This window comes from Thamnophis sirtalis, unplaced genomic scaffold (assembly GCF_051295495.1).
Source record: "Thamnophis sirtalis isolate CommonGarterSnake01/CBP01778 unplaced genomic scaffold, rThaSir2_p1.2 scaffold_1, whole genome shotgun sequence".
NCBI lineage: Eukaryota > Metazoa > Chordata > Lepidosauria > Squamata > Natricidae > Thamnophis > Thamnophis sirtalis.
The window spans coordinates 63269952-63295424 of NW_028261381.1; the positions used below are offsets into that span (position 1 = coordinate 63269952).

At 35.4% G+C, this 25473-nt stretch overlaps 1 protein-coding gene across 1 annotated transcript in view; it reads right to left on the reverse strand.

Moving 5' to 3' along the window:
• Positions 1–731: 731 nt before the first annotated feature.
• NUP160 (nucleoporin 160) overlaps positions 732–25473 on the reverse strand; it is a 36431-nt gene continuing 11689 nt past the window's right edge. Inside the window, exons 12-36 of the mRNA XM_014056807.2 lie at positions 24190–24273; positions 23118–23288; positions 22446–22545; positions 20957–21122; positions 18207–18334; positions 17951–18111; positions 17524–17657; positions 16752–16822; positions 15658–15814; positions 15120–15189; positions 14716–14814; positions 14162–14281; positions 13946–14041; positions 13747–13841; positions 13048–13144; positions 12860–12965; positions 11073–11233; positions 8820–8880; positions 8246–8356; positions 7767–7890; positions 6788–6889; positions 5533–5674; positions 3880–4005; positions 2719–2823; positions 732–1794 (exon numbers count right to left, since the gene is read on the reverse strand). Coding sequence (XP_013912282.2) covers positions 1705–1794; positions 2719–2823; positions 3880–4005; positions 5533–5674; positions 6788–6889; positions 7767–7890; positions 8246–8356; positions 8820–8880; positions 11073–11233; positions 12860–12965; positions 13048–13144; positions 13747–13841; positions 13946–14041; positions 14162–14281; positions 14716–14814; positions 15120–15189; positions 15658–15814; positions 16752–16822; positions 17524–17657; positions 17951–18111; positions 18207–18334; positions 20957–21122; positions 22446–22545; positions 23118–23288; positions 24190–24273 — 2877 coding nt within the window. The 3' untranslated portion in view covers positions 732–1704. The remainder of the gene's footprint in view (positions 1795–2718; positions 2824–3879; positions 4006–5532; positions 5675–6787; positions 6890–7766; positions 7891–8245; positions 8357–8819; positions 8881–11072; positions 11234–12859; positions 12966–13047; positions 13145–13746; positions 13842–13945; positions 14042–14161; positions 14282–14715; positions 14815–15119; positions 15190–15657; positions 15815–16751; positions 16823–17523; positions 17658–17950; positions 18112–18206; positions 18335–20956; positions 21123–22445; positions 22546–23117; positions 23289–24189; positions 24274–25473) is intronic.

The window sequence follows — 25473 nt, forward strand, 5'->3', positions numbered from 1 at the left end:
TGCCACTTCTGCAATCCAAGCCAAAATGCCACTACCAGTTCGGCCAAACCAGGAACAACCTACCTCTGATGGAGGAGAGGGAAAATACTTTGGCAGGTAGTAGTAGCAGCAGCTTACAACCTTCCCTCCCTATTTCCCCATGGACTTTCTGGGGAAGCCTACATATGGCAATCGCATGATTGTGGAGCACTTGGCAGCTGAATATAAGTGCAAATATTGTCCCCTAAGGTGCTTTTTCAAGAGGCAACCAGACTTTTGGTTTTTCTTTTAAGATGTTTTGCTTCTCATCCAACCTCTGAGCTGAAGAAGCTTCTTGGATGAGAAGTGAAACGTCTTCAAAGAAAGATCAGAAAGTCTAGTTGTCTCTTGAAAAAGCACCTTTGGGACAACCATGACCAGGATGATTGAGAATCTCTATAGATATAAGTACAAATAGATTGCCATGCCCTTCATCCGTGCAGCAATTTGACATACTCTGCTTACCAAGGAAAATGTGTGCGTGGAGCGTAGAATGTGGCAAATACATCAGATAGTTGAGGAAGAAAGAAGTGTATTGAAAAAATATCTGAAGGATATTGAAGAAAATGCACTGAATTAAATAGTTGTTTTCTATTCTTTCTTGGGAATATTGGTTCATAATTTTTATTTGCTTTTTTAAAACAAACTTTTTTCTTCTTTAACAATATAAAATTTTAATACTTTAATATTTTGTTGTTAAAATTAATCTGAAATTTAAAACAAAACATTTTATTAACGGCAATTCAAAAATTGCTACAATAAATAAAACCATTGTTAGTGCCCATACATGGTACAGAACAAAGGAGATCATACAAAATATTTCAGTAGAAAAATTGTAGGAACATGCAATATACAAACAATTTTTCATTACAGGTAAATTACTGGCATCCAGTTTAGTACAGACTGAAGCTTAAATTAATTTAGCATCCCCATACTAAAAAAAGTTCACCATTCCCTGATAGGGAATGTTTTAAGTATTATGAAAAAATAGAATTTATAATAGCACCACCAGCAGCGCATAGGACACCCCATGATCCTAGTCCCATGATGGCGAACCTATAGCATGCGTGCCAGAGGTGACAGAGAGCCCTCTCTGTGAGCATGCACCCTATCACCAGCTGGTCTTCTGGTTTCTGGCGCCAGCTGGTCTTTGCAGGTGCCGGAGCGCCAGAAAATGGCAGAAAAATGGCCAAAAAGCAGGCAGTTTTCCCAGCCATTTTCTGGGCTGTTTTTCGGGCCAAAAACGGCCAGAAAACAGTCTAAAAACAGTCTGGAAAATGTCCAAAAACAGGCGGACATGGGCTGGCCAGGTGATCTTTGGGTTTCTGGCGCTCTGGCACAGGCACATATGTTCCGGTTTAGGCACTCAGTGCCGAAAAGGTTCACCATCACTGTCCTAGTCAGTCCACGCAAAGCAAATGCTTTACACATACTTCATGCCAGTTACACAGAATAATTTAAAGCAGCATTTTCCAGCCATGGCAATTTCCAGATGTGTGGACTTTAAATCCCAGAATTCATAGTCAATCTGGCCTTTGATGAGAATTCTGGGAATTGAAGTCCACACACTTGAGAATTGCCCAGGTTGAGAAATCCTGGTTTAAAGCACAGTTTTTGTAATTTTGTCCCAAGGACCTCCAGGCACAAGGTGATTTGGAGAGGTCACACTCAGATCAAGATTGTTTGCTAGTTTCGACAGTACAGAAGATGAACCCGAGTTGCCTTATCAACCTGCTTTTGGTAGACTTCTAATTTGTCATGCACTTTCTGATAAAGCTGAAAGAGAAAAACGGCATAATCCTTTTAGGAACATTGGAAAGATGAGTGAAAAAAAATAAGGATTGCACTTTAATAGAATTACACTTCTACTCATTTTCCTCAGACACTACTGCCTCCTGTAATTACTTATAACAATGAAAACCTGTTATAAAAGTATTAAGTAAAAAGCAGAGAATCTTTCTTTAATTCTCAGCAATTTACAATGCAGTTAAAAATGCAAAATTTCCTCACAAGGAGAAGGCCAAGGAGCTGCATATAGATGCAGGAACTAGCTAATTGTAAAGATATAAACTTTATAAAACCCTTTGGTCATGAGGCAAGAAAAAAAAACTATAAGCAAACTAATTTTTATGAAGCAATATTGATTGATTCTCCCAAAGTAGAACAATTTGAAGTATAATCCTCTCTGTCCTTTCTTTCTTACTTTCTATTAACATTTGGCAGCATATTTGGGTAAGTGTGAGCTTCAATAATAACTGAAATCCAGCAAGGACATACTTCTAACATGTATCTGTAAACATCTAACTACAGTTGAATTCTACCTATTAGCAATAATTCAACATATAATGAGTATTATTAGATTTTTAGATGTTTATCTTGAAATATACACAAGTCTTTACCACATGAATTTAGTTCCTTTGACTTGGGAACCATGATTAAAGTAGGAAAATTAAAATTAAAAGTAATTATTAATCTCCATTTTATTTAGCTTTAGAACAAGTGAGGATATTAAACAAATTTAAAAGCATCAGTTCCTTGCTCATTTTAGAGTGCTCCTCTAAAATCTACTCATATAAAGCCTCTGTATTTTGAAATTTGAATATCCTTTAATTTATCAATTCTGTTTCAAAAGCAAATTAAGTATGTAATAAGAGTCTTTTTAATTCAATAAGCAATTCTACTTTTTGTAGCTTTACTTACCATTGTATTATGAGGATTGGTTGTGTTTTCTCCTAGTACCTGAAGAAGCTGGTCAATTGCAGAATAGGGAAGCCAGACAATTGGAGTTGTAGCTGATAATGGGAACTATAAGGAAAGTGATATTATTAGTTTTAATTAAATGTATAAGGGCTCCAAATGCCAACAATCTAGGATTTGGAATGCTCTTTAACTTCAATTAAAAAAGGGGAAAAAAACACCACAGCATTTACCACTCAGCAACGCTGTGTAATAGTTTAAAGGGATTGAATTCTGTCCTGAAACAGAAGAATAAAACATCCCCCCTGAATTCTACATTAAACAAAAAGAAAATTATAGTGCATATTTCTATTATTAATAAAGCAATGATTTACAATGCCAACACATTAAAGTAGATGGACATAGCCAAGACAAATCTGGTATGACTTTACAGGGAATATGAGTGCACTCCAACAATCAGCTCACTATGGCTCATTGCTAGCCCCAAACCCATCCTTCTTATAGCTCACCATTAGTATGTGCCAGGACTTTAAAGAATTTGTTTCATAATTCTCATGTCATCTATCACTAAGAAGAGAAACAAATCTAAAACAAATCATGGATTATTTTGCATTATTTCTCTTTGTAAGGTATGTGGATTTTTGCCAGATTTCATGAAAAACATGAAACAATCTCTATAAACAAGCTAAATTACCCGCTGAGATTCACAGACAGAAGAGTGCATGTATAACTTAATATATTCAATTCATAAACCATCTCATGTTATTTTGATGTACTGTTTCTGGAGGCCTTCTATTGATTTTGATATTGTGAAGAGAATTTGTCTCCTAATCCATCAGCAGAAATGGCTTCCATTGACAGACTGCATACACAGTATATGCATTTCTTTCCAAATCAGACCTCCGACAGCTACCTAGATATGAATGTTTGATACAGACTGCAAACTTGGCTCCCCCCAATAATCCTGCCAATTTCTTTTTTCCCTAATCAAGATCACATGCTTGTCTAAATTATACTTCAATTCAGCCATATTCCAACAAATAGGCAGATATAAAATTTTAAAGTGTCTACTGCAATAAGATGCTTTCATTATGGAATATTTAATCATATTTAATCATTTTAGTCTACTTAAAGGGAAGGAATGACAAGACATATCTCATGTACCTCAATCCCAAAGTAATCATGTCCTTTCCCAAGTAAGGCATCCACATACTCCAACACCAAATCCACAGCTTCTTCTAGGAGATCATAATTCAAATAGAGTCGGAGAAGTTCAGCAGCATCTACTTTCTGTAGAGGAACAAGTAGAAATCATCAGACATCAACTACCATTGATAGCTTTAAATTAAAGTAATATCCTCCTTACCTAAGGAGCCATAAAAGGAACTAGATAATTCCATGTAGTTTGAACCAGAACGTGTGTGTTCTGGTAAAGATATTGATGGGATAGAGTAGAAAAAAAGCCAATGACGCTAGCAGCTATAATGTGTTCCATATCACCCTGATCATCCCAATGCCTTTCCTATTTAGCTGCTGCCACAAAAATCCATGACTTCAAGTGTAACACATCTAACCTGCTCACCACCCCAACCCCCTATCTTCCCCTCTTTATTTTTTCTGAGATTTGCATATTTCTTCCTATTTTCACCATCTTAAAAATCTGCAAATTATTTATTTAACAAATGCTGGAATTTAAAAAAAATACTTCATTTGGATGAATCACCTACACATACACAAGCTATGAGGTATTTGTATGTATTATTTCTATCACATCTCCTAATAGCTATTAATACAAATGATATTCTTCTGGGCTATTGAGCAATACGAATTTAAGAAGCTCTATACTGTTACGATTCTCATTCTGTCCAATGGTTTTAGGATTACTCTTAGCAACTTCATAAAGGATCGTTAGAAAAAGTCATTCAAGAATTGAAAGCTGGAGTGCCTATTTCTCTTTTTTTAAATCTAATTGATTGAACAGTTAAAATCCTAAAGCATTATTTAATCTGAGTAGTAGACTAAAACTAAAAGTAAATCCAGGGAATATAAGATTACTAATCAGACAAGCTGATCCTAAATTGGGAAAAGAACACTTGTAGGAAAAGACCATTCCTAGATAACTGTTGGCAATTCTGGTTAAAATGACTTTGCCTAATTCTTCTAATGAGAACTGAATCCCCATTTGTCTAATTCACCAATATGAAATCAAAAGTTATTATCCTTGTATTTCTGAAAATACAATCATAAAATGGTTTTCTCCCTGCATTTCTACAGTAAGATATCTAACAGATTTACATAATAGATTATACTAGCTGGAAAAAAAACAGTCCCTGATCTGAAAAATATATATGACCACAATTAAGCCCAAAATTTATCTTGCTAAGTAAAACATTTGAATTCTATCCATTTTGAAATCTTTCTTGCCATGGTTATTAAGTGAATCACTACAGTTAACTTAGCAACATGGCTGTTAAGTGAATCTGGCTTCCCCATTGACTTTGCTTGTCAAAATGTAGCAAAAGATGATCACATGACCCCAGGACACTGCAACCATCATAGTCGCCAAGCATCCAAATTCTAATCAAATGACTGGGATGCTGCAGTGGCCTCAAGTATGAAAAACAGTCATGTCACTTTTTTCAGTGCTGTTGTAACTTTGAATGGTCACTAAATGAACTGTGGTAAGTCAAGGACTACCTGTAATTTACTTTCAAATATATCATACTTTCTAATCTGTTACTAATTTTTGACAGGTTTTTTATTGCTAACTAGAATCCTCTAGCCCAAATTAATTTACTACAAATGGAAGTTATTTACTTTGTAGCTGTTGATAAGCCAGTTAGGTAAGGGAACACCATGAGACAGCAACTTATTGATTACACAACGGTGGTATGGGCTATTCTCTGACTTATACTTGTCCAGGTAGGAGGCTAAGAGACGCCAAGCTTCATCTGTTGCACTGCAATAAACAATTGGAATATATTTATTGTATTATCAATGCTATCTTCCCCACCCCCCTAAATATGCACTTATGCATGTTTCTGGCTGTGTATATACACATACTTTCCCTCAAAGTTTTTTGCTATCATGATATGTTTCCAAATTAACACAATTTCTGCACTTTTCTAGAATTTAACACATACTGCTTTGCTTAGTTTTAAGGTACTAAATATGACTTTGAGGTGGATTTGTCTTTGTAAGTGATTAACATTTCTGTGAATGTTCTTTAACAGTTATGATTCAGTTATAAAGCCCAGCTATTTTTAAATATTAGTCACAGAAAGACTGGATAGTTGCAAGAACAGAGGGAAACAACCCCAATGGCTACCCAACATGCACCAGTTCCAATGAGAACTTTTCCTTCCATCTGCAATTTTGGTCATAATAGATGGAAGGCTCACCTAGGTTTACTTTTTACCAATCCCAATGTATTCATGTGCTCTTTTATTGTTTTGCCTTAGATAGCAGATATTACTATTGGTGCCATTTAAACTGGATTTGTTTTAAATTCACATAACCTGACTTGGCTATCTTGGTACGTCTTGCACAGCGTCTCCAGTTAATTTAAAATATTTGCTCTTCTGCTATTATTTCTTTCCTTCTTTTTAGTTTCTTTTCTGTTTTATTTATCTATTTCTGTTAGAATGAACAATATTTCCTTAAACTATTTTCAGTATTTTACATAAATGTTGGCAACGAAGGACCACAACAACGAATTCTAGTAAGGTTTGCACTTAATGTTACAAGATTTAAAGAATAAAAAAGTGGTATGAATGTGCTCCCTCTGCCTTTGCAATTGTTCCTTTTAACTTGGTTTTTTTGTGTATTTAACTACAGCTTTTATTTCATTTTACTCTTTTCTCTCTTAAACCATCCAGACTCCAGATACATGCAAAGGGGATTGGCAGTAGAGACATTTGGTAAAAAAATAAATAAAAACATTTCATTCCTCAAGAGTTTCACAAAATTTGTTCAGTTATGGGTGATATGGAACAATCTTAAATGGAACAATACTTTATTAGTAAGACTATTACTTTCATGCTAATTTATGAGATCACAATTTACACTTTACCTGTTCTTCTTGGTTGTAATGACTGATGACAACTGATTTGCAGCAAGCCAATCCCATGCCTCTGCCAAAACTGATTCCCCTCCAAACTGAAGTTTAATACACCTAGAACATATATAATTAAGCACAGTATGTAAAACTAATATTTAAAAAACTGTTGAATTATTTTTTTGTTGGCCAAAGGAACATAGATCTTGATCATTCCATTTTATGAAGATAATTATCCTGAGAAACAGAACAAAATCCAAGTCCATTGGTCTTAAGGGATTCTACTTTTTCTAATGCTCAAATATGAACTTAATACTGATTTCATCAATAGGGCTCCCTATTTTAAATCATTTTCATCTGTTATTTTGGTGAGTGATGAGATGTGAGTTTCTCAGATGACTGAATCAGCTTATTTGTCCATCAAATCATTTCCCCCCGCCCTGCTCTTAGGCAGAAAGCGAAATGCATTTTCTTTCTTAAAATTACTGTAAATATCAAATCTACCAACATTAATAAGTTGAATACATCTTATCTCATCATCATACATTCAACTTTTCATAGACACAAATGGTTCCCCCCCCCCAAAAAAAAACACCTATAGATCAATTCTAGGCCATTGTCAGCATGATACTAAAACAATGATCCCAGTAATGAATCATTCTGGATTTCCATAAACTTTTCATCAGATGACAATGACCACAATATGGATATAAAGTGTATCCCCTGAATTCAAACTAGATACACTACATCGACTAACCATACCAATCATATTGCAATTTAGTATGACATCCTATTCTCTTCCTCCATCTCACAACCTCCTTCCTTTCCAGCCCTTGGCAGAGCTCAATTTACAGGCAAAGGAAATTTATAATGTTGGTTTATAACTGAAAAAGAAGGAACTGTTTTAAATTTACAAAACATTTAAAAATTAAGAAATATTCAACATATTGCAGCGTTCATACTCCATAGACAACCCCAATAATTTGTCACGTACTTGAAAGCAAGACCCTCAAACACAGATCTTAAGGAAAGCTTGTAAGTCTGGCAGAGAGCAATAGCTGTGTCGAAGAGACCAGCCTGCACCAATAGGGCAACTAATTCCTTGGGGGATGAGTTTCCTGGAAAGATAATAAAACTGCCAATTAACAAATGTGATATGTGTCAACATGTAACTATAAATTCTAATAGCATGGCTTCAGAAATGAATTTATTGTAAATTTGAACTCTTACAGATACAAAATTAAACACACCATAAACCCACACTGCATAAGAGCCAGATATTCATTTAATAAAATACCATGTTGCATACATAGCAAAACCATAAGGACAATGTTGTGTACATTAAACAATACCTATCCAGAGACTCAATAAAAGAAGGTTTCAATAGGACTTTTGCCAAACTACTAACATCTAAGCTTGTAAACTAAATTAATTATTGCTAGAGGGCTATCAATATATGTATTCCAATTTTACCTGTAATAGCAGCAGATGTTGGGTCATGTTGTGCCAAAGTTAACCGTATGTGAGCCAACATACATTCTTTCTCTAAGTCCTGTAGCTCCAAGATTTCAATGTGACTGCCCGCTGTGTCAAATATATATTAATACTTCATTATAATAAATTGAAAACAAATTTGACCATGAATAATATAATTCAGTATTCAAATCATGATTTCATTAATTTGTTTCTAAAAAGTTTAGAAAAAGCTTTTGATTTGACAAGTTACGTTGTTCACACCATCTTTTTATTCTTCTTGTAAAAAAAAAAGGCTGCCATTGGCATAGCTTCCTTTTTTCCATTACCCATAAATAGTAATACTGAAAAACACAGGAAACTCTTAACCTGAAATCTCAAGCCTCTTCAGTTGCCTAGACCAGTTCTTAAATTTCCAAAGCTTCTGCCTGTTCTTCTCCTACAACCAGTCAAGGAAATTTAAGCTTCTGAATCAATATTGTATGGTACAGAACCCACATATAAAGGTTACATACCTAGCTAGCTTGGAAAAACAAATTTGTAATTACTCATAATAAAATAGCATATCACTTACTTGGAGCAGCAGCACATTCTCCATCGTGATTTCTTTTTGGGGATGCTCCTGGACGTTCATACTGGAATCAAACAGAATAAGCATTCAATCTCTATAGCATCTTCAGTATGAATAATGAAAATAGTTTATTTTCTCCATTATTGCATATGCTTCATTGCACAACCTTATACTCAGTGAATTAAATCTTCCTATCCATTGCACTCATGTTCCTTTCAGCTACAAAGTCAACAATTTTCATGCCATGCTAGCTGCAGCCTGATGGGTCTTACGAATGACTGTTTCGGCCTTACAGTCCTCAGCCTTCAGAAATCTCTGATGGGATTAGAGCTGGGGAAGTTAGAGCAGCCACGGGTGGATCCACAGTCGGGAATTGCAGAATGCCCTCTAATTCCGGAGTGGAAGTGTACAATTTCCTGTCCCCAATCCTGGGTGGGGCAACTGCAGTCGGTTGATCCCACTGCTTTTGGACATGATCTAGAAAAAGCTTGGGGGAGGGAATAACCTCCTGCAAAGAAATTGGCTCAGCAAAAAGGCGTCCAGTTGGATCGAGGCCAACTGCAGTGCTATCCTTAGAGGCTGCCTCCCCCATGTGAATGGTAGTCTTAGCTTTATATAGTAAAGATTTGAACAGCGTGGGGCGAAATAATCCAGAGGAATTAGGTTGATCGAAGATCAAACCTTCATCATCAGAGAAATCCCTGTCTATCACCTCCCCTTCTTCCACCAAGGCCGAATCCTCACTATAAACTGAGCGGGGAGGTGAGGAGGGGCTTGCCTGGAGATCTGGGAGATCCATCTGCAGGGCCTGGGAAGTAGGCCCACTCAGGGTACTGGGGGCCGCAGGGATCTGAGCTCTGCATCCACACCCCTAGAAATCGCTGCAGAAATCATCTGATAGAGATCAGGGGGGAGGCCTAGATCCTGGCCTTCCACAGGCCTCAGGCCTGCAGCAGTAGAGGTAAAGATAGCAGAAGGCCCAGCACGTGGGATTGCGTGGGCCGAAGTTGCGCTGGCCTCCGAAAGAACCGGAGGGGGTTGGGGCCCCAACATTCCCTCCCCAGCATCAGAAACCTGGGGCAGGGGAAGATCCGGTGACCAGCTCTGATTCCCTGTTGGGCGTAGCGGAGGGGCTGGTGAACTACATTGAGGGAGCAACACCGGGGGTGAATTGCTAGCCTCCCCAGCAGCCTTAGCTGCTGTCTTGGGCTTCTCTTTCCGCCTATGGGCCCTATCCGGAGCTCCGGATGTCTCCCTGGGCCTTTGACTGGGGGCTCTGGTAGCGGCCCTGCCGGGCCTCGAGCTAACCCGCATTGGAGCAGGGGGTTGGGAGTCATTAGAGGGCTCAACGATACCTCCTGAGGTGGATTGGTCAGCCATTCTACTATCAGAATCGAAAAGACTCAAGCCGACAGTATCACAGGTTTTATAAAGGCAACGGAAGCGGGCCTCGTGACAAGCAGGAGCCGTGCTACAACGATCCTCTCACTAGGTCAGCCAAACCAAAGTGAGGGAAGTGGGTGGGCCGGTGACTCAGCAGCTCCTTTGGGCACAAAGATTCGCAACGCCCCCTTCCTGGCTGCCTTTGGTGCACACGCACGGATAAACGGTCCCAAAATGGCGACCGAAACTTAGGCACCAATTTTAAATGTGGCTGCAGCCAACAAGCCGCTCTCAGGCTCTCCACAACGTGGATGCCTTCGGCGGCGCCAGCGCTCTCCACAAACGGGCGGTGGGCGATCAAAGCAGGACAAATCGCGCTGCAAAGGGCAGGTTGCTTCCAAAGCAGGCAACAGCCCAGGTGCGAGCAGCGAGAACGGCAGCGAATCAATGCCACGCCGGCAGTCACAGCCGCTTAGCTCCGATCTCAACGGCTCCCAAGAGCCTGTAATTACCTGGCCCGAACTCTGCAAGGGCTTTGAAAGGTCTGGGCTGGCAGCGAACTGCCGCCTCTACCTTTAAACCTGTAATAACGTTTTTAAAACGCTTCCATCAACTTGTTGAATCCAAGAATGAAGTAGAATTTTGTCAATTAGTCTGGAGAAAATTGGTATACGTCTCTTCTGGCTGGACTGAGTTAAAAAACTGACCCATCCAGTCAGAGGAGGCATGGTCAACCTTTACATAACTCAGTCTCTAGGCTAATGGACAAAGTTAACCCATGCTTGGATTCCCCAAGCAGCACACAAGAGAATATGCTTGTACACAGCAACAAGAACCTATTCAGAGAGAGAAATTAGTGAAATTAAATCTTACCACAGCACCAGAAGCTGGTTGCACTATCCATGCATACTCTGGACGAATTAGCCGTAAACAGTTAATAGCAGCAAGGTAACAGTTTGCTTGTTTCTGTAATCCAGGAAGAGTGCGAACTTCCCTGCCAAGGCGCATTCCGTATTCAAACATTACTGTTCCAGCTGAGGAAGGAAACAGACCCATCCATCAGAACAAGAGCTCTCCTATCCATGATATCTATCATTTTCAGATCAGAAAGAAAAATATGACAACAACGAAGAATAGAACTACCTTGAAAACTGTACGACAAAAAGTGTATCTATCCCAAATTAAATCCTTCACATCTTAAAATAATAAAAAGTAAAACAGGAGATATGTTACTGCAAGAGCTGACCACCTTAAAACTGAGTTTCTAATTCTAAGAGGACAAACACAAACTGCTTTTCCAGTTCAAATATAAGAACTAATTGATATAAATGTGATAGAAAAGAGAGAGAAAAAAGAAAATAACCCACAAACCTGCAAATTTATTTCATTTATATTTCACCTTTATTATTTTTGTAAAACAACTAAAGACAACAAACATATCTAATACTTTTTCCTGCAATTGTGTCAGCAGCAACAACCCTGTGAGATGAGTTGGGCTGAGAGAAAGTGACTGCCCCAAGGTCACCCACCCAGCTGGTTTTCATGGCTAAGGTGGGACTAGAGCTCACTGTCTCCCTGTTCTAGCATGGTGTCTTAAATCTTTTAATATCAACCCACAGTTTGTTATTACTGGCAAACAGCACCATTAACCACATTACCTCTCTGTTAGAGGTAAATAATAAAGTGCTTCTCATATTTTTAGATTATCATATCCTCTCCCTTGTCAATGGGGTGGTTGCAGAATTCCATGCACCTCCTATCTGAAAATGAATAAAAACTCAAGGGAAATTTGTTTTTAATCTGTTTTTAATTACTTGAGATGCTGGCCTTTTCCCCGTTTCTCTTTCTTCTTAATCAAATGCTGAGTGGCATAGAGCATTTTTGTGAGCATTCATCAGTGAATCTTACAGATAGTCCTCAACTTACCACCGTATTTTTAGTGACTGCTCAAAATTACAATGGTATTGAAAAAAATGATTTATGAACAGTTTTTACATCATCATTGCAGCTTTCGTATTGGTCACATGATCAATATTTACATGTATTTGAGTTTTACTGTCCTGAGGTCATGTGATCACCACTTGTGACCTTCTCAATTGGTTTTCGGCAAGCAAAAGTCAATGGGGGAAGTTGGATTCTCTTAACTGCATAATTCACTTAACTGCACCAATTTAACAACTGTAACAAAAAGCTCATAAAGTGGGGTGCAATTCACTTAACTGTCTTGCTTAACAATGGAAATGTTGGACTCAGTTGTGGCCATAAGTCGAGGATTATCTGTATTCCTTTATGAATGGGAAAAATGTGTCCAAAGCTAGTGAGATGATCAGGTGAAATTCACAAGAAGTTACTAACAACCATCTACACTTGCCATCTCTCCCTACAGGATCTACAACTGTCCTTTTGTACAACTGCATTTAGGAAACCTGTGTCTAACAAATGCCACATGAATCAACACTCTAACAAGTATTAAATAGAGCATAGACATGAAATATAGGTGACTGATATAAATTTAACATGACAATTTTTAAAGGTTATTGTTTGTTCTATTGTGTTTTGGTATAACTAAATAGGATTATCCTTTGGGTAGGTTATTACTTTTTAAACCAAAGGTAGCAAAAAAGAATAAATGAGGCAACATTTCCATATTTCTTTCATACCTTTCCGATAATTATGACGATAAATATGGAAAGCATATAGCAATTCATAATAATTATGTGTCATCAGATCTACTGCCCGAGCACGATATTCAATTATTCCCACAACCTGTAAGAAAATAATATTTATCAAACATAGCCAAATATTTTGTGTAATTTTATCTTGCTACTAAGGAGAATAGATAATATACCTCATTATGAAGATTCACATATGGAAACTCCACAAGATCCTGCAATTGGGAGCGTTCACAGAGAACTACTACTAGTTGTCGTAAACAATCCAGTTGCCTGGAAAAAAAAGGGTGTTTTTTTTCCCTTTAAGCATTGAGATGAAACAAAGGTTCATAAGCTAATGTATCTTACAACCAACCTCTCTATAATCAACAGAGGTCTAATATGGGCACAGATGAAGAAGGCTGCATTACACATACATACACATAAAAAATAAAATTGTGATTACAAAAATGCCTTCTATTGAAGCATTTTCATTTACACACAGCTAGTTCTTTCATAAAAAGAGATGTAAAACATCAATCAAGGCTTAGAATAAAACAGTCACGTTTCTATCTAAACAACCCTTTAAATAATTCTGTTTCCCTTAAAAACGAGGAAAGAAAAGGAATTTGTGCATCTGTTCATGAATCATGATTAATGCTGAAGTGCAAAAATGATGGACTAATGATGAACATCAATTTGTTTCTCCATTAATGACTGAACGTTTACTTTTTCTGCAAAACAGAACCAGTTGTTTTGATAATAAGAACTAAAGAAAATGAAAATTCAACAGCTCTCTAACCTTAAGATCATGCTTTATAAGCTGCTTTTATTACAAATTTATAAAATTATGCATAAATAATTAATAGCTGTGACAGGAAGATATATCTCATTACCTGCTTGGATCTGGATTATGGGTCAAAGCTTCATATGCCTGACTATTATGTCCTAAATCTAAATGATGTTTGAAAATGCAAGTCCTCAGGGTAGCCTGCAATATAAATACAGCAGTTATGATGATAGACTCAATTAAAAAAATAGTTGGGTGGTACAAACAAATCCTACATGAGGCAAATAGGCATTTTAGCCTCCTACCTGACTTCTCCAATCATCTGCTGCTTCAGTGATTGCCAAAGTAGCCAGCTGAATGATCAATTCAGGAAGACCCATAGTGTCTAAGAGGCGCAAAATCTAGGGAGAGAGTATTCGGCCACTAATGTTTTACTTTCACTCCTTGTTTATACTGTAAAGACATGCAGCAATTGCAAGGGTAAATGTGATAGTGTTACTTTTGCTGGGTAACAAAAATACCTTATCGTAGTATTGTAGCTGTGGAGTAGAAGCCATTTCTGCCTCTTCAGATCTAATTAGTCTGTCTAAAAACTCTTCTTTTCCAACTTCTGAGGCAGCTTGACAGAAACAGTCCAGTGCCTGGAGGAAAAACAGAAGCCATAATAAGTATTTATCAACTATTACAAAATTAGCTGTAAAAATTAGTCAATCTCATATATGTTTGTTATCAAAAGTTATTCCTTAGAGTAGAACACAGTCCATAAAACCACAGACATATGTAGTGTTTCAACTTTCTGTATACCAATAGTCCTTTTTTTAAAAAAAAGCATCTCTTTAGGATAGTTGTGATATAGAATTAAGCTATGTAGATGATATGAGGTTGATAATTATGCAATTGATCCTTTTCTTTTTTGAATTTCTTTTAAATTAAATCGACCTACATTCATCAAAACCTTCAAAAATATCTTAGAATCTTTTCTTGAATGTGATGATTAATTACAAACCAACCTGAATATATTACCTAGCAACTTAGTATTTTTTTTAAAAAAGAACATTTTAAAATATACATTTACCTTGTGTTCTTCTCCTGTAACAAGGTAGCAATGTCCCATCATAAAGCGGCATGATCCCACATTCACATGACACCAAGGTTCCAGCAAACGAATATATTCCTGATAAACAAATAAAGCAATTAGACAGAGAAAGATTAATCTTACTTTTCATTGGATTTAAATAATTATCTCTCACTAAAATAAAATTAAACATGCTACCAATGCTACTAACTAAATTGGATCATGCATTCTGAAATTCAAGTTTTAGTAAGCAAAATACAACTGGTATCAGCTGAAAGAAAGAGAAGAAAGTTTTCATTGATTATATCTACCCCAGCATTTTATTAATAACCAATTACATCAGTTATGTTGCTTATGTTTGGTTTAAAAAATACTCCAAAGGTATTCCACATAAAAGATCTCACCTGCAACTGAGCATACTGACAAGCCCCCATTAAACATTCTGGGAAGAGGAAGTTAGGATTACTTGGCCACCTGAAAACAGCATAAGGAATATAGGTTTCTTCAATTTATGAAAAGACAATGGCCCTCCATATAAATTCAGAGCAAGCCTACGTACTTCCAGTATTTTTTTCATTCAAAAAATGAATAAAAATATTAATAATGAAATAATACTATTTAAAATGCAAAAAGGAAGGAGCAAAAACATGCAAGAAACTAGGAAAACAAATAGCCAATCTTGATTAACTATATCTCATTCTTTTCTGGGGAAAACAACTGATAGTTGATTCTAATTAATCTATTTCTGGCTGGTTCCTAGCTGAATTCATTACTATTTCTACAAAAGATGCTTTGCAATAAAGCAACTTGAAATAAAGTTGGTTTGTTCATATGTAGATGTGTGCAAAACAATGAAAAGTTCATGTCTACTACACTAGTTCATTTTTTAAAAAAACATAGCCATGATCCATTATTCAGGTCAAGGATATGCTGAAAGGATACAAAAACTGCAGTAGATAACTGGAAATTGCAGAAAACATTTGAGGCCAACTCAAACATGTTTCATCCAAGGTTGCATTAGACTGGAAGAGCTGAGATATTATGTGTTTCCGGGCTCCTTCCTGAAAGAAGAGCTCCACAATTGTTTGAGGGCTTGACACTAGAAAAAGTATTTTAACATATTGTAAGAAACAATACAGAGCAACAACTTTCAGATTAATTATTAGTCACCAAACAGTCTTCCAACTTAAATTATTTTTCCATTCTATATTTTATTTTTAATAAAGCCATATGGGGAGGATTTTTATTTTAAGATGGGGTCCCCAACATGTCGGGAACTCTGTTTTAAGATACAGATAATCCTTGGGTTATGAGAGCAATTGGAATCTGTTGTTGCTGTTGCTAAGCATAACATCACATAACTGCAACAATGACAATCCCAGTTGTCATCATAATCTGAAAACACGTGGATCATTAAGTAGAAAGCAGTGTAAGTCCCAGGCAAGGATTGTGGGGATGTCGCAAGTGGAGTAGAAGAAGCCAGGAAATGCCTTTGGAAGTCCAGCACAGCCATGCACAAGTTGGGGGAGAACAGGAAACAGGAGGTGCTGTAGCATATGCACAGGCACACAAGTGGGTGCATTGGTCAGCATGAGCACAGAAATGTTAGAGAAGTGAAGGCTGGTGAGTGAAAAAAAGACCAGAAAAAGGAGGGTGTCATGGAAACGCAAGACATACAGGGAGTTGTGTTGTTTAAAGGATCTCATCAGTTTTAACAGCTGAGCAATATTTTGTGATCTCTTAATGTAGCTGATTAAGCAATCTAATAACACTACTGATCAATTGGAAAAATCTTTAATATTAATGTTAATATTCAAAATTAAATACAAAATTAACATAGATACTAAAACAAAGGCAAATGCTCCTTGAAATTTGTTATATTTTTTACAAATTTTAAAACATTTTAATCTTAAATTAATATTGCTTTTAATGTTAATTTTATTGATTATATTGTACACTGCCCACAGCCCCTCTCTGAGGGAGATGGGTGATTATGAAATACAATAAATAAATAAATAGCTATAAGCATTTCTTACCCAGCTTCAGTGGTGTTATTGTTGTGGAATCTGTTAGCTTTAATACCGAAAGATGCTGTAGGTTTGATTCCCTACAAAAAGATCGATTACTTTCATTTAAACATACTTAGTTATACAATTCTAACTCTATATTGTAACTGTAACTAGGATGAATAAAGTCTTAAAATAATAACGTTAAAAATAGGTTAATAGGAAGAAAAAACTATCAATATTTAAAAATAGCTTAATACCTTCTACAAGAATATTAAATATTTTCTTGGATATCATCAAATTTGTTTTTTCCTCTTTTTAAATTAACAATCCATCATTGAAAAATAATACGATGAAGATTTTATGAAGTCTTATAGATTCAAATATGGATGGACCTTCATACTTATATCAATTTGAGAATTTTATATACTGAAATTCATGAAAATGTCATTCAGGATAACGTAACTCATCTTTACACTGTTTAAATAACAGACCATAATCTCCATCTCCTCACAAAATCCCATGAAAATGTAATTTTAAATTGTTGGTTTGACTAAGATAATCCCTAAGAATATGAAAAAGGTAGATAGATGGAGAAATGGTATAGTAAGGAAATTATGAAGAGAACAGAGCACTAAAAGGAAACGCTAATATGTGATGAGCAGACTTTGGGTAAATTGTTTGCAATGCAAAAAAAACACCTATTGTATATACAAAGGAACATAATTAAATATGTTTATAGACACTTTTATATACTTTGTTATATACCTATATATTTATACACTAAACATAAAACACTTACAGTTCATCAACAGGAACATCTGATGCCAATCGCTGACTTGCCCACCTTATCACATAATAAGATAGTAACAAAATAGATGTACGATGTAGTAAATTCTGCTGAGTGTGGAATAGCTGATCTCCTCCCAAAAGTATCTGAAACAGTCAATAAACTGTAATTTGGTAACATTGAGAATGAGACAGTGGTCACATAATAAATGTGGAGATAACTCAAGCTCAAGGCCAGGGACACCACACAGCAATTTATTAGCAGCTTCCTGCATGTTATGATCCTTATTTACAAAATGACAATATTTAGCCAGCAAAATGGTGACTTTCCCATTACTGATCTATTCCTTGCCCTTTATTATAAAATATGCCCCTAATATTTTTTTAAAATAGGGTGTTTTAGGATTCAGAAGGATTTTAGTGTTTGAAGATATACTCACAGCATCTCCAAGCCGTAGTAAGAGCTGCTGTAAAATCAACAGGTCCCGGCAAATAAAAAAGCGTGTCATGGACATCTTATACACACACCGACATACCATATTTACTGTTGTGCTACTACCATAAAGTTGTGACAGATGCATGCGCACGTTTATGGGCTGAACTGTAGAAAGAAACAAAAAATATGTATTAACTTAAGTTGCTGCTACTTAATCAGAATGTTGCAGTGGGAAGGAGAGGATGTTGTTCTCCTCTCACCAGGACTGAATCCTCTATCCATCTCAACATCTGTTTCATAGTCCATTTCCCGGATAAGCATCCCAATAGCATTAACTGGATTTTTTATTTCTTGTAGTTTGCTGTGAATATCTTCCATCATATTTTCTCTGCAAAAAATAAATATAATTTAATTAGGCTGAATTGAGAGATTATAGATTATGAAAGCGAAGTAAACTTTGTGGCATATTACTATCTCTCAATGATCCTTAACTTGATATTATCATAGGTTGATACTTGCTTAACACATTATTATGAAATTAATTCGTTGTATAGTGATTGTCAAGACATATATTGTTTGTCAAGTGCAGATTATTAATTTCACACAGGACATATAGTTACGGTGACCATGTGTTCTTTATTATAAAGGACAATCCTTTACTTCAGAAATGTGCCCTTTAGATTTATTTATTTTCTTGGTTTTGCTCTTGAATTTTTTTTTTTGTAAAACAGTTATAAACCTAAAACAATTTTTATTCTTATGAACCTATTCCAAATTTGCCTCCTTTTCAAATTTGTCCTTTAGTTTTTCAAGAAAATAGTCATCACGCCTATAGTTAAATTGTGAATCTACACACAACAAACTGCCATGCTATTCTCCTAGAAACCTAGTGATTCAATTGTCTGACCAAACGGGTGAGCCTAAGGCAAACTTCCCAAATTTTTTAAAAGCAAAACTCAAAACTTTCAGTTTTTTGGCAAGAACTGATTAAGGCCAAAAGAAGTGAAACCTTAAAACTGGAAGATTGCTTTTTACAGGAAGAGGCATCAACTTAGCTGCCTCTGCTTTCTGAAGGGAAAAAGCCCAAATAAGATGTCATTTCATTAGCTGTACATTCTGAAATATACATTCCTTTTTTCCAGTCTGCCTTCACAACTAGAAAATAACCAGTAATTGAAAGTGAGCCAAAGGTGCAGTAGTAGGTTTCTATAATCATTCATCATTCATAATCATTTATTCTGTAATCCTTTTTCTTCATGAAAAGGAACAAAACTGAGTTAAAACTGCCTGGATAAGATGTTGGGAAGATGTAAATAGGCATAATGACGAATGGTTATTTGCAATGATGGCATAAACTGAACTATTCTTCCTCTCACAGGATATCTATTACAGCTTCCAAGCCCCTCATGGCACTGAAATTCAGCAGCAGAATGGCTGAAATTTCTCTATGCAATTTCAAGTCACTTGGTGGATTCAGCAAGATTTAATGGTGGAATAGAATAGTTTGCTTCTCGGGGTTTCTCGCCATTCCTATCCTTAAACATGATAAAAATTTAAATACATGTCAGTTATACTATTCCTTTTGAAGACAAGCAAAAGTGCAGAAAGAATAAGAAATAGCAAGTCAAAGAAATTAAAGGCAGGAAGGGAAATGTTATTCATTATCTCTCATACTTTTCCGTCTTTGCAAACATCCATACACCAGTTAATATTTCTTTTCAATTGTAAACTTATTTTTTTCTCTTTGAGAATGTATTAATACTATTCAATCAGAATTTTCTCTTTCCACTTTTCTAAAGCCATTCATTTTTTTTCATACATTGGTTTTGTGGTTAATCTTCATTAATTCCTAATCAAACTCAATATATTGGTCACTCACCTTTGCATTCAATTACATCTATTCATTACCTATTTATTCTATTATTTTATCACATATTCAACTAGAAACTTCAAAGAAAAAAGGTTGTCAGTTTTCAGCCACACCCTTAGAATGCTATTGTTATATTACTGTGTTCCTCTAAAAAATCAGGAAGTTCAGCTAAAGCCTCAACTACCTTTGTCCCCCAAGGTTGATGGAAGTCAAACAGATAAATATTATTATTATTATTATACAATTGTATCACAGCGGCCAGTTGTTTCGCCGGATTTGGCATTGGTTACTAGTCGGGCCCCACCCAGGGGCCTAGGACGTCGTAACGTATTTTCGTAATATGCGTGCAGATCCAAGCAGTGCGGCTTTTTGCATTTGACTGATGGTGATTTTGTCAATATATAACTGACAATATTTTGTCTATTATTATTATTATTATTATTATTATTATTATTATTATTATTATTATTATTAGTTCTAAGGACTTGACAGAATTATTACATCCTGCACTGCCATGAAAAAGAGCATTCAAGACTTCTTTAAGTGCAAAATAAACTTTCAAACTATAACTTAAAATACAACAAGATTCAAATAAATATAAACACTACTTTGTTTGAATAACGAACTTGTTTTAGAGAAAAATAATAATAAAATACTAAGCCTGTCATTCCTTAAACAATTCTAGGAGTAGACTTCAAGATCGCTTCTTTGGCTTCTCAATAAATATACCCCTAAGAGTAGCAAATCAAAATATGGTATCTCCAAAAAGTCTTGATTCATTTTGGACAGATGTTTCAAATAGCAAAGTTCCAATATATGCAGAGATATGTGGATCATAATCAACATTTTGAGTTCACCCTGAGAAAAGACCAGCAGCTAAAAAATTGTTGGAAGAGTGGTACTGAATTACTTTTATAATCAGACTGATCAATAGCCTCCATGGCATTCTGTCAAGGTCAAGTTTCTGAATACTCAGAATATATTACAACAATTCAAGTATAACATAATTAAGCCATTGGTAGTCATGGTAAAAATAAATACTCTCAAGAGATGTGTAAATGCATCTAATCAGTTCAATGCTGCAAAGGAAATCAGCAAATCAATATTTATATACACATGCAGCTCAAAATCCAGGCTTACGTGTCATTAGCAATCAAGTCTTTAAGGATCTGTTCAGCAGCTCTCTCTGGAGACTGGAGACGGAAGCAAGCCATTTCCATTGTGAGTGCCATTTCCACAGAAACAGATTCTCCAATTAATCGAAGGCACTGAAGAAGACTCAGAAGATCATGAGAAAAATCAGATTCTGCAACAAGATTATGTTCAGAATTTACGAAAAAGAAAGCAGCTTTTTTTGTAGTTCATTCTAAACAGGCATAAAATATTAAGGTTCCTTTCATTTGGTAAGTCAAATAAAACCCTAAATAAGATGAAATATGTTTCTCAATATTCTATTCAACTGTCTTGCAATTATCCATTTTCAAGCAGATTTGAAGTAACTGTTTCTAAATGCTCGTGCAGTATATTTTAATCTCTTGAAAACGGAGAGAAAAATCTAGTTTTATCTATGTGGTTTAAATTAGACAATAGCCAAAAACAGATGATTACGACAGCAGGTTGAGGAAAAAGGAGCTCCAAAAACAAGCAGAACTCCAGAAACACTGGAAAGGGAAACATTAAACAAATGTTGGAAGGCAATGAAAGATACTCCAACAACATCTCCTCTCTTGGTTTCTTGTCTGGACAAACAAGAGAAGTAGAATATCAAGTATAGTGTCCACATTCTCTTGGAAAATATAAATAACAAACCAAAAGACATTCATAAGGATAAGATACATATATATATATAACTTTGCTTTACATAGAAAAACTCAAGAACAAAACCAAGCAAATAAAAAATAATAAATCTGAAGGATAGCTGTCTGAAAAAAACACTCCATCCTTTATAATAAAGATTACAGGTAGTCCTTGTCTTACGACCACAATTGAGACCAAAATTTCTGTTAGTGAGAATTTGTTAAGTGAATTTTGTCCCATTTTACAACCTCTCTTGCCACATTTGTTAAGTGAATCATGGCAGTTGTTAAGTTAGGAACATGGCTGTTAAATGAATCTGGCTATCCGCTTAACAATCACAATGACTTCCAACCAAAATTCTGGATTCAATCGTGATTGTAAGACAAGGACTATTTGTAGGAAGGCAAGAGAAATAACAGTGCTACTGCTTGTAAAGTGCAGGGATCAACTTTGCTGCTCCTGGAAAAAAATATTTTTATTTAGAGTATTGGAAGAAAATTTTTGAAGAGATATTATCTAGTTATTATGTTAAAATATTTTTTTCTAAGCTGATTACATCTTATTCAGCCTTCCTTTTGTTAGAACAAAAATAATAAAGCATAAAAATTAATATGGAAAATCATCTCGTAGAATAAATGTGGGAAATGAAGAGAGAAGAACTGGGTTTTTTTTTTTTTGTCTTCTGCAAAGCTAAACTCATAATATAAATTTGAAAATCACAATAGTAAATAAGGAGAGATGCTGAAACCATTAGCAGAACCCTGACAAAATTAAGAATTTGTTAGAATTGAAATAACATTGTAAGACAAAAAGTAAGATCCATATCTATTACCATCTAAGCCAGCACTTTCAACTTCATTAATCAGTTGTTCATCAGGCAAGAGATAAAGATGATCCATTAAGGAGCATGGCACAAGAAAAGAAAAATAACCCTGTGGGAAACAAGCAAAACCTCTGCTTAGTTTCAAAGAGCAGAAAACAACTATTTGTTCTAATTTCAAATTATGCAGATAACTAAAATATTACCACAAATGTCAAATGTATCTGTGCAAACTGCAAAACTAATATCTGCAGTCAGGATGGCTGTCCATATTCTCAGTCTTAAAGTATGTTTTGAAAATCTAAGTAGCAAGTAAGGGTAAACAACTGAACTATAAGGAAAACAATCAAATAATCTTTTTAATGGTTTCCATAATTTCCTGGGACTTTTAAAAACTATGGCTTGTCCCATTTATTTGGGGAGTGGAGAAGCTTAATAGAATTTTTTTAAAAACCACAACAAGAAGGCAAGGCGACTGTGTTGACTATAAAGAAAAAAAATATCTAAAAAGTATGATCAGGGAATTCTATTCTTAGATCACCTGAATGTTTACTAAATAAATGTAGGTTTGAAAGTATTTTATAGAAACATAGTTTCAATATCACAATAAAGTATGAGATCATTATGTTCTTTTATAAGCCTATAAAGCATCAGTGCTTTACAATGAAATAGCCAGGTTGTTACCTTTTTTAGTAGACACACCATATTGGTATACTGATTCAAGAGAAGTGCGAGTGGTCGTGAAAGTTCTTCCTGATACTGAAGGCAGTAGGCGTAGAATTTTGACCAGAATTCTATTTGTAATTGTCTGAACTCTTCATGTGAGAATTCATATTCTGTCACATTGCCCTGGAACTGGGAGAAGGAGGTAGAAACAAAATAATTTGCTATCTATCATTTATCAAATGACACTTGGCACTTTAATACCATTATCCAATTAATGTTAAATTCATCCTCATTAAAAAGACTTTTAATGGAAGAAACCAGTAAACCAGATTATTGTCACTGCTACTAACAGCTACAGCTAGCATTTCACAAACCAGATTAAACTTCACTACAGTGTTCTAATTACTCTTAACCAGTGGTGAAATCTAATTCTTTTGGTCCACCAGTTCTATGGGCGTGGCTTGGTGTGGGGTCATGTGACTGAGTGGGCGTGGTCAACTTTTTCCCCACTTTTTAAAGCATTTTTTTCCTGCTTATTCGCCCGAACCGGAAGGAAAAAAATGCTTTAAAACGAGGGGAAAAGGCTTCCTACAATTGAGCAGCTCACCGCGATTATCAGAAGCTTTCTTTTTACTACCAATTCGCAGAATCAGGGACAATCATCCTTACCGGTTCGGCTGAACCGGGAGGATTTCACCCCTGCTCTTAACCAAAAAATAAAATTATTTTTCTTATTTCATATACTAAGCAAGAACAACAAAAAAGATGAGGCTTCAAAACAATTGGCTGGTTCAAATAGAACACTAAACCGTAATCTGATTTAAATCTTGTTTAGCATTATGTATAAAATAATCCATTCAGTTTTAGCATTATATGTAGACAAGACTATTATAAAATGTCCATATGGTTAAAAAGATAGGTTTAGCATCATAAGTGACATAACACAATGTTTGCATATCACAGTCATACAATGGTTAGAGGAGAAATGTGGATGAAGAGCAACTACCCCCCTACCATCCCATTCTATAAGCAGCCGAGAGTTAAAAATAACTGAAATGATTCTTTAAAACAGAAATAAACCTAATCTTACCTCATCTTCTAGAGCAATAGTAATTTCTTTTTTCAGTTCAACCCATGACAGGTCTTTGTATCTCTCAGCTTCTTGAGAAAAAATCTACAAATAGATAGATAGATAGATAGATAGATAGATAGATAGATAGATAGATAGATAAATAGATAGATAGATAGATAGATAGGGAGGGGGAGGGAGGGAGGGAGGGAGGGAGGGAGAGAGAGAGAGAGAGAGAGAGAGAGAGAGAGAGAGAGAGAGAGAGAGAAAGAGAGATCTTAAGTGTCACAATATCATACATGTTCCTTTCACCAAAAAGAAAAAAGAAAAGGGGAAAAGGGAGGGGGGCAAATAATTAGTTTAAAAAGGGTAAGAAGTGCACTGAACCAAGTTTTGATTATACCAGACTTTGGAGCTGATTCATTATCAAGTTAACACCCATCTTATTTAATTAAAATGCCATATAAGCAGATCACATTTTCTTGCTTCTAATTTTCTTCCCAAATCTGATGCAATAACAATTTTACTCTTCCAGTGTCACCAAACCATCATTATACTGTTGTCTTAATAAATACCTTTAACTAGAGGCATTTCCCTCAAGACCATTTGTGGCTTCCAATGTTTATTACTATAAATATAAATTATCCATAATATGAAATGTATTTCACTTCCAGGCAAGCTCAAAGAGCACCAAGGACTTCACTTCCAATCAAACAGAGCATTATCTATACTTGATTTCACCAGTTTCTTTGTGTGAAACTTAATAATATGGTTTTCTGTCCTTGTGCATTCTTTTGGTATTTTTAACATACTATTATTTTCCTTGTCACTCCAAACACTGCATATTATTATCAAGCTATTTCTTAAATTATAAAACTATTTGGATGTAGCTATCATATGGTATTTCTACTAATACTTTAACTCTGTACTGACCTTTTTTTAATTTCCTGCATAACATAAAATGTTAGATCATCAAGCAGTTTCTTTTCTTCAAACAAATCCTATTCCATTACAATACTTTCCCTATATTATCTATATTAAGCTGTTTTAGAAATATATAAATAATTCATCTGATCAATAATCTTTCATTTTTAATTCAAGTGCTTTCTCATATATATTAACTTTTTTCAAAGAATGGAGTATTTAAGAATGATTTTTTTAAGACACTGTTGAATATGGAAGTGAATTCCTACCACTTATGTCTACTAAATGTTAGAGAGAATATGTTGACTTGCGTAGGACAAATTACTTGGAAAAAAGTTTTAACCATGCCCAATTATCAAATATTAGCTAATATTTTAATTT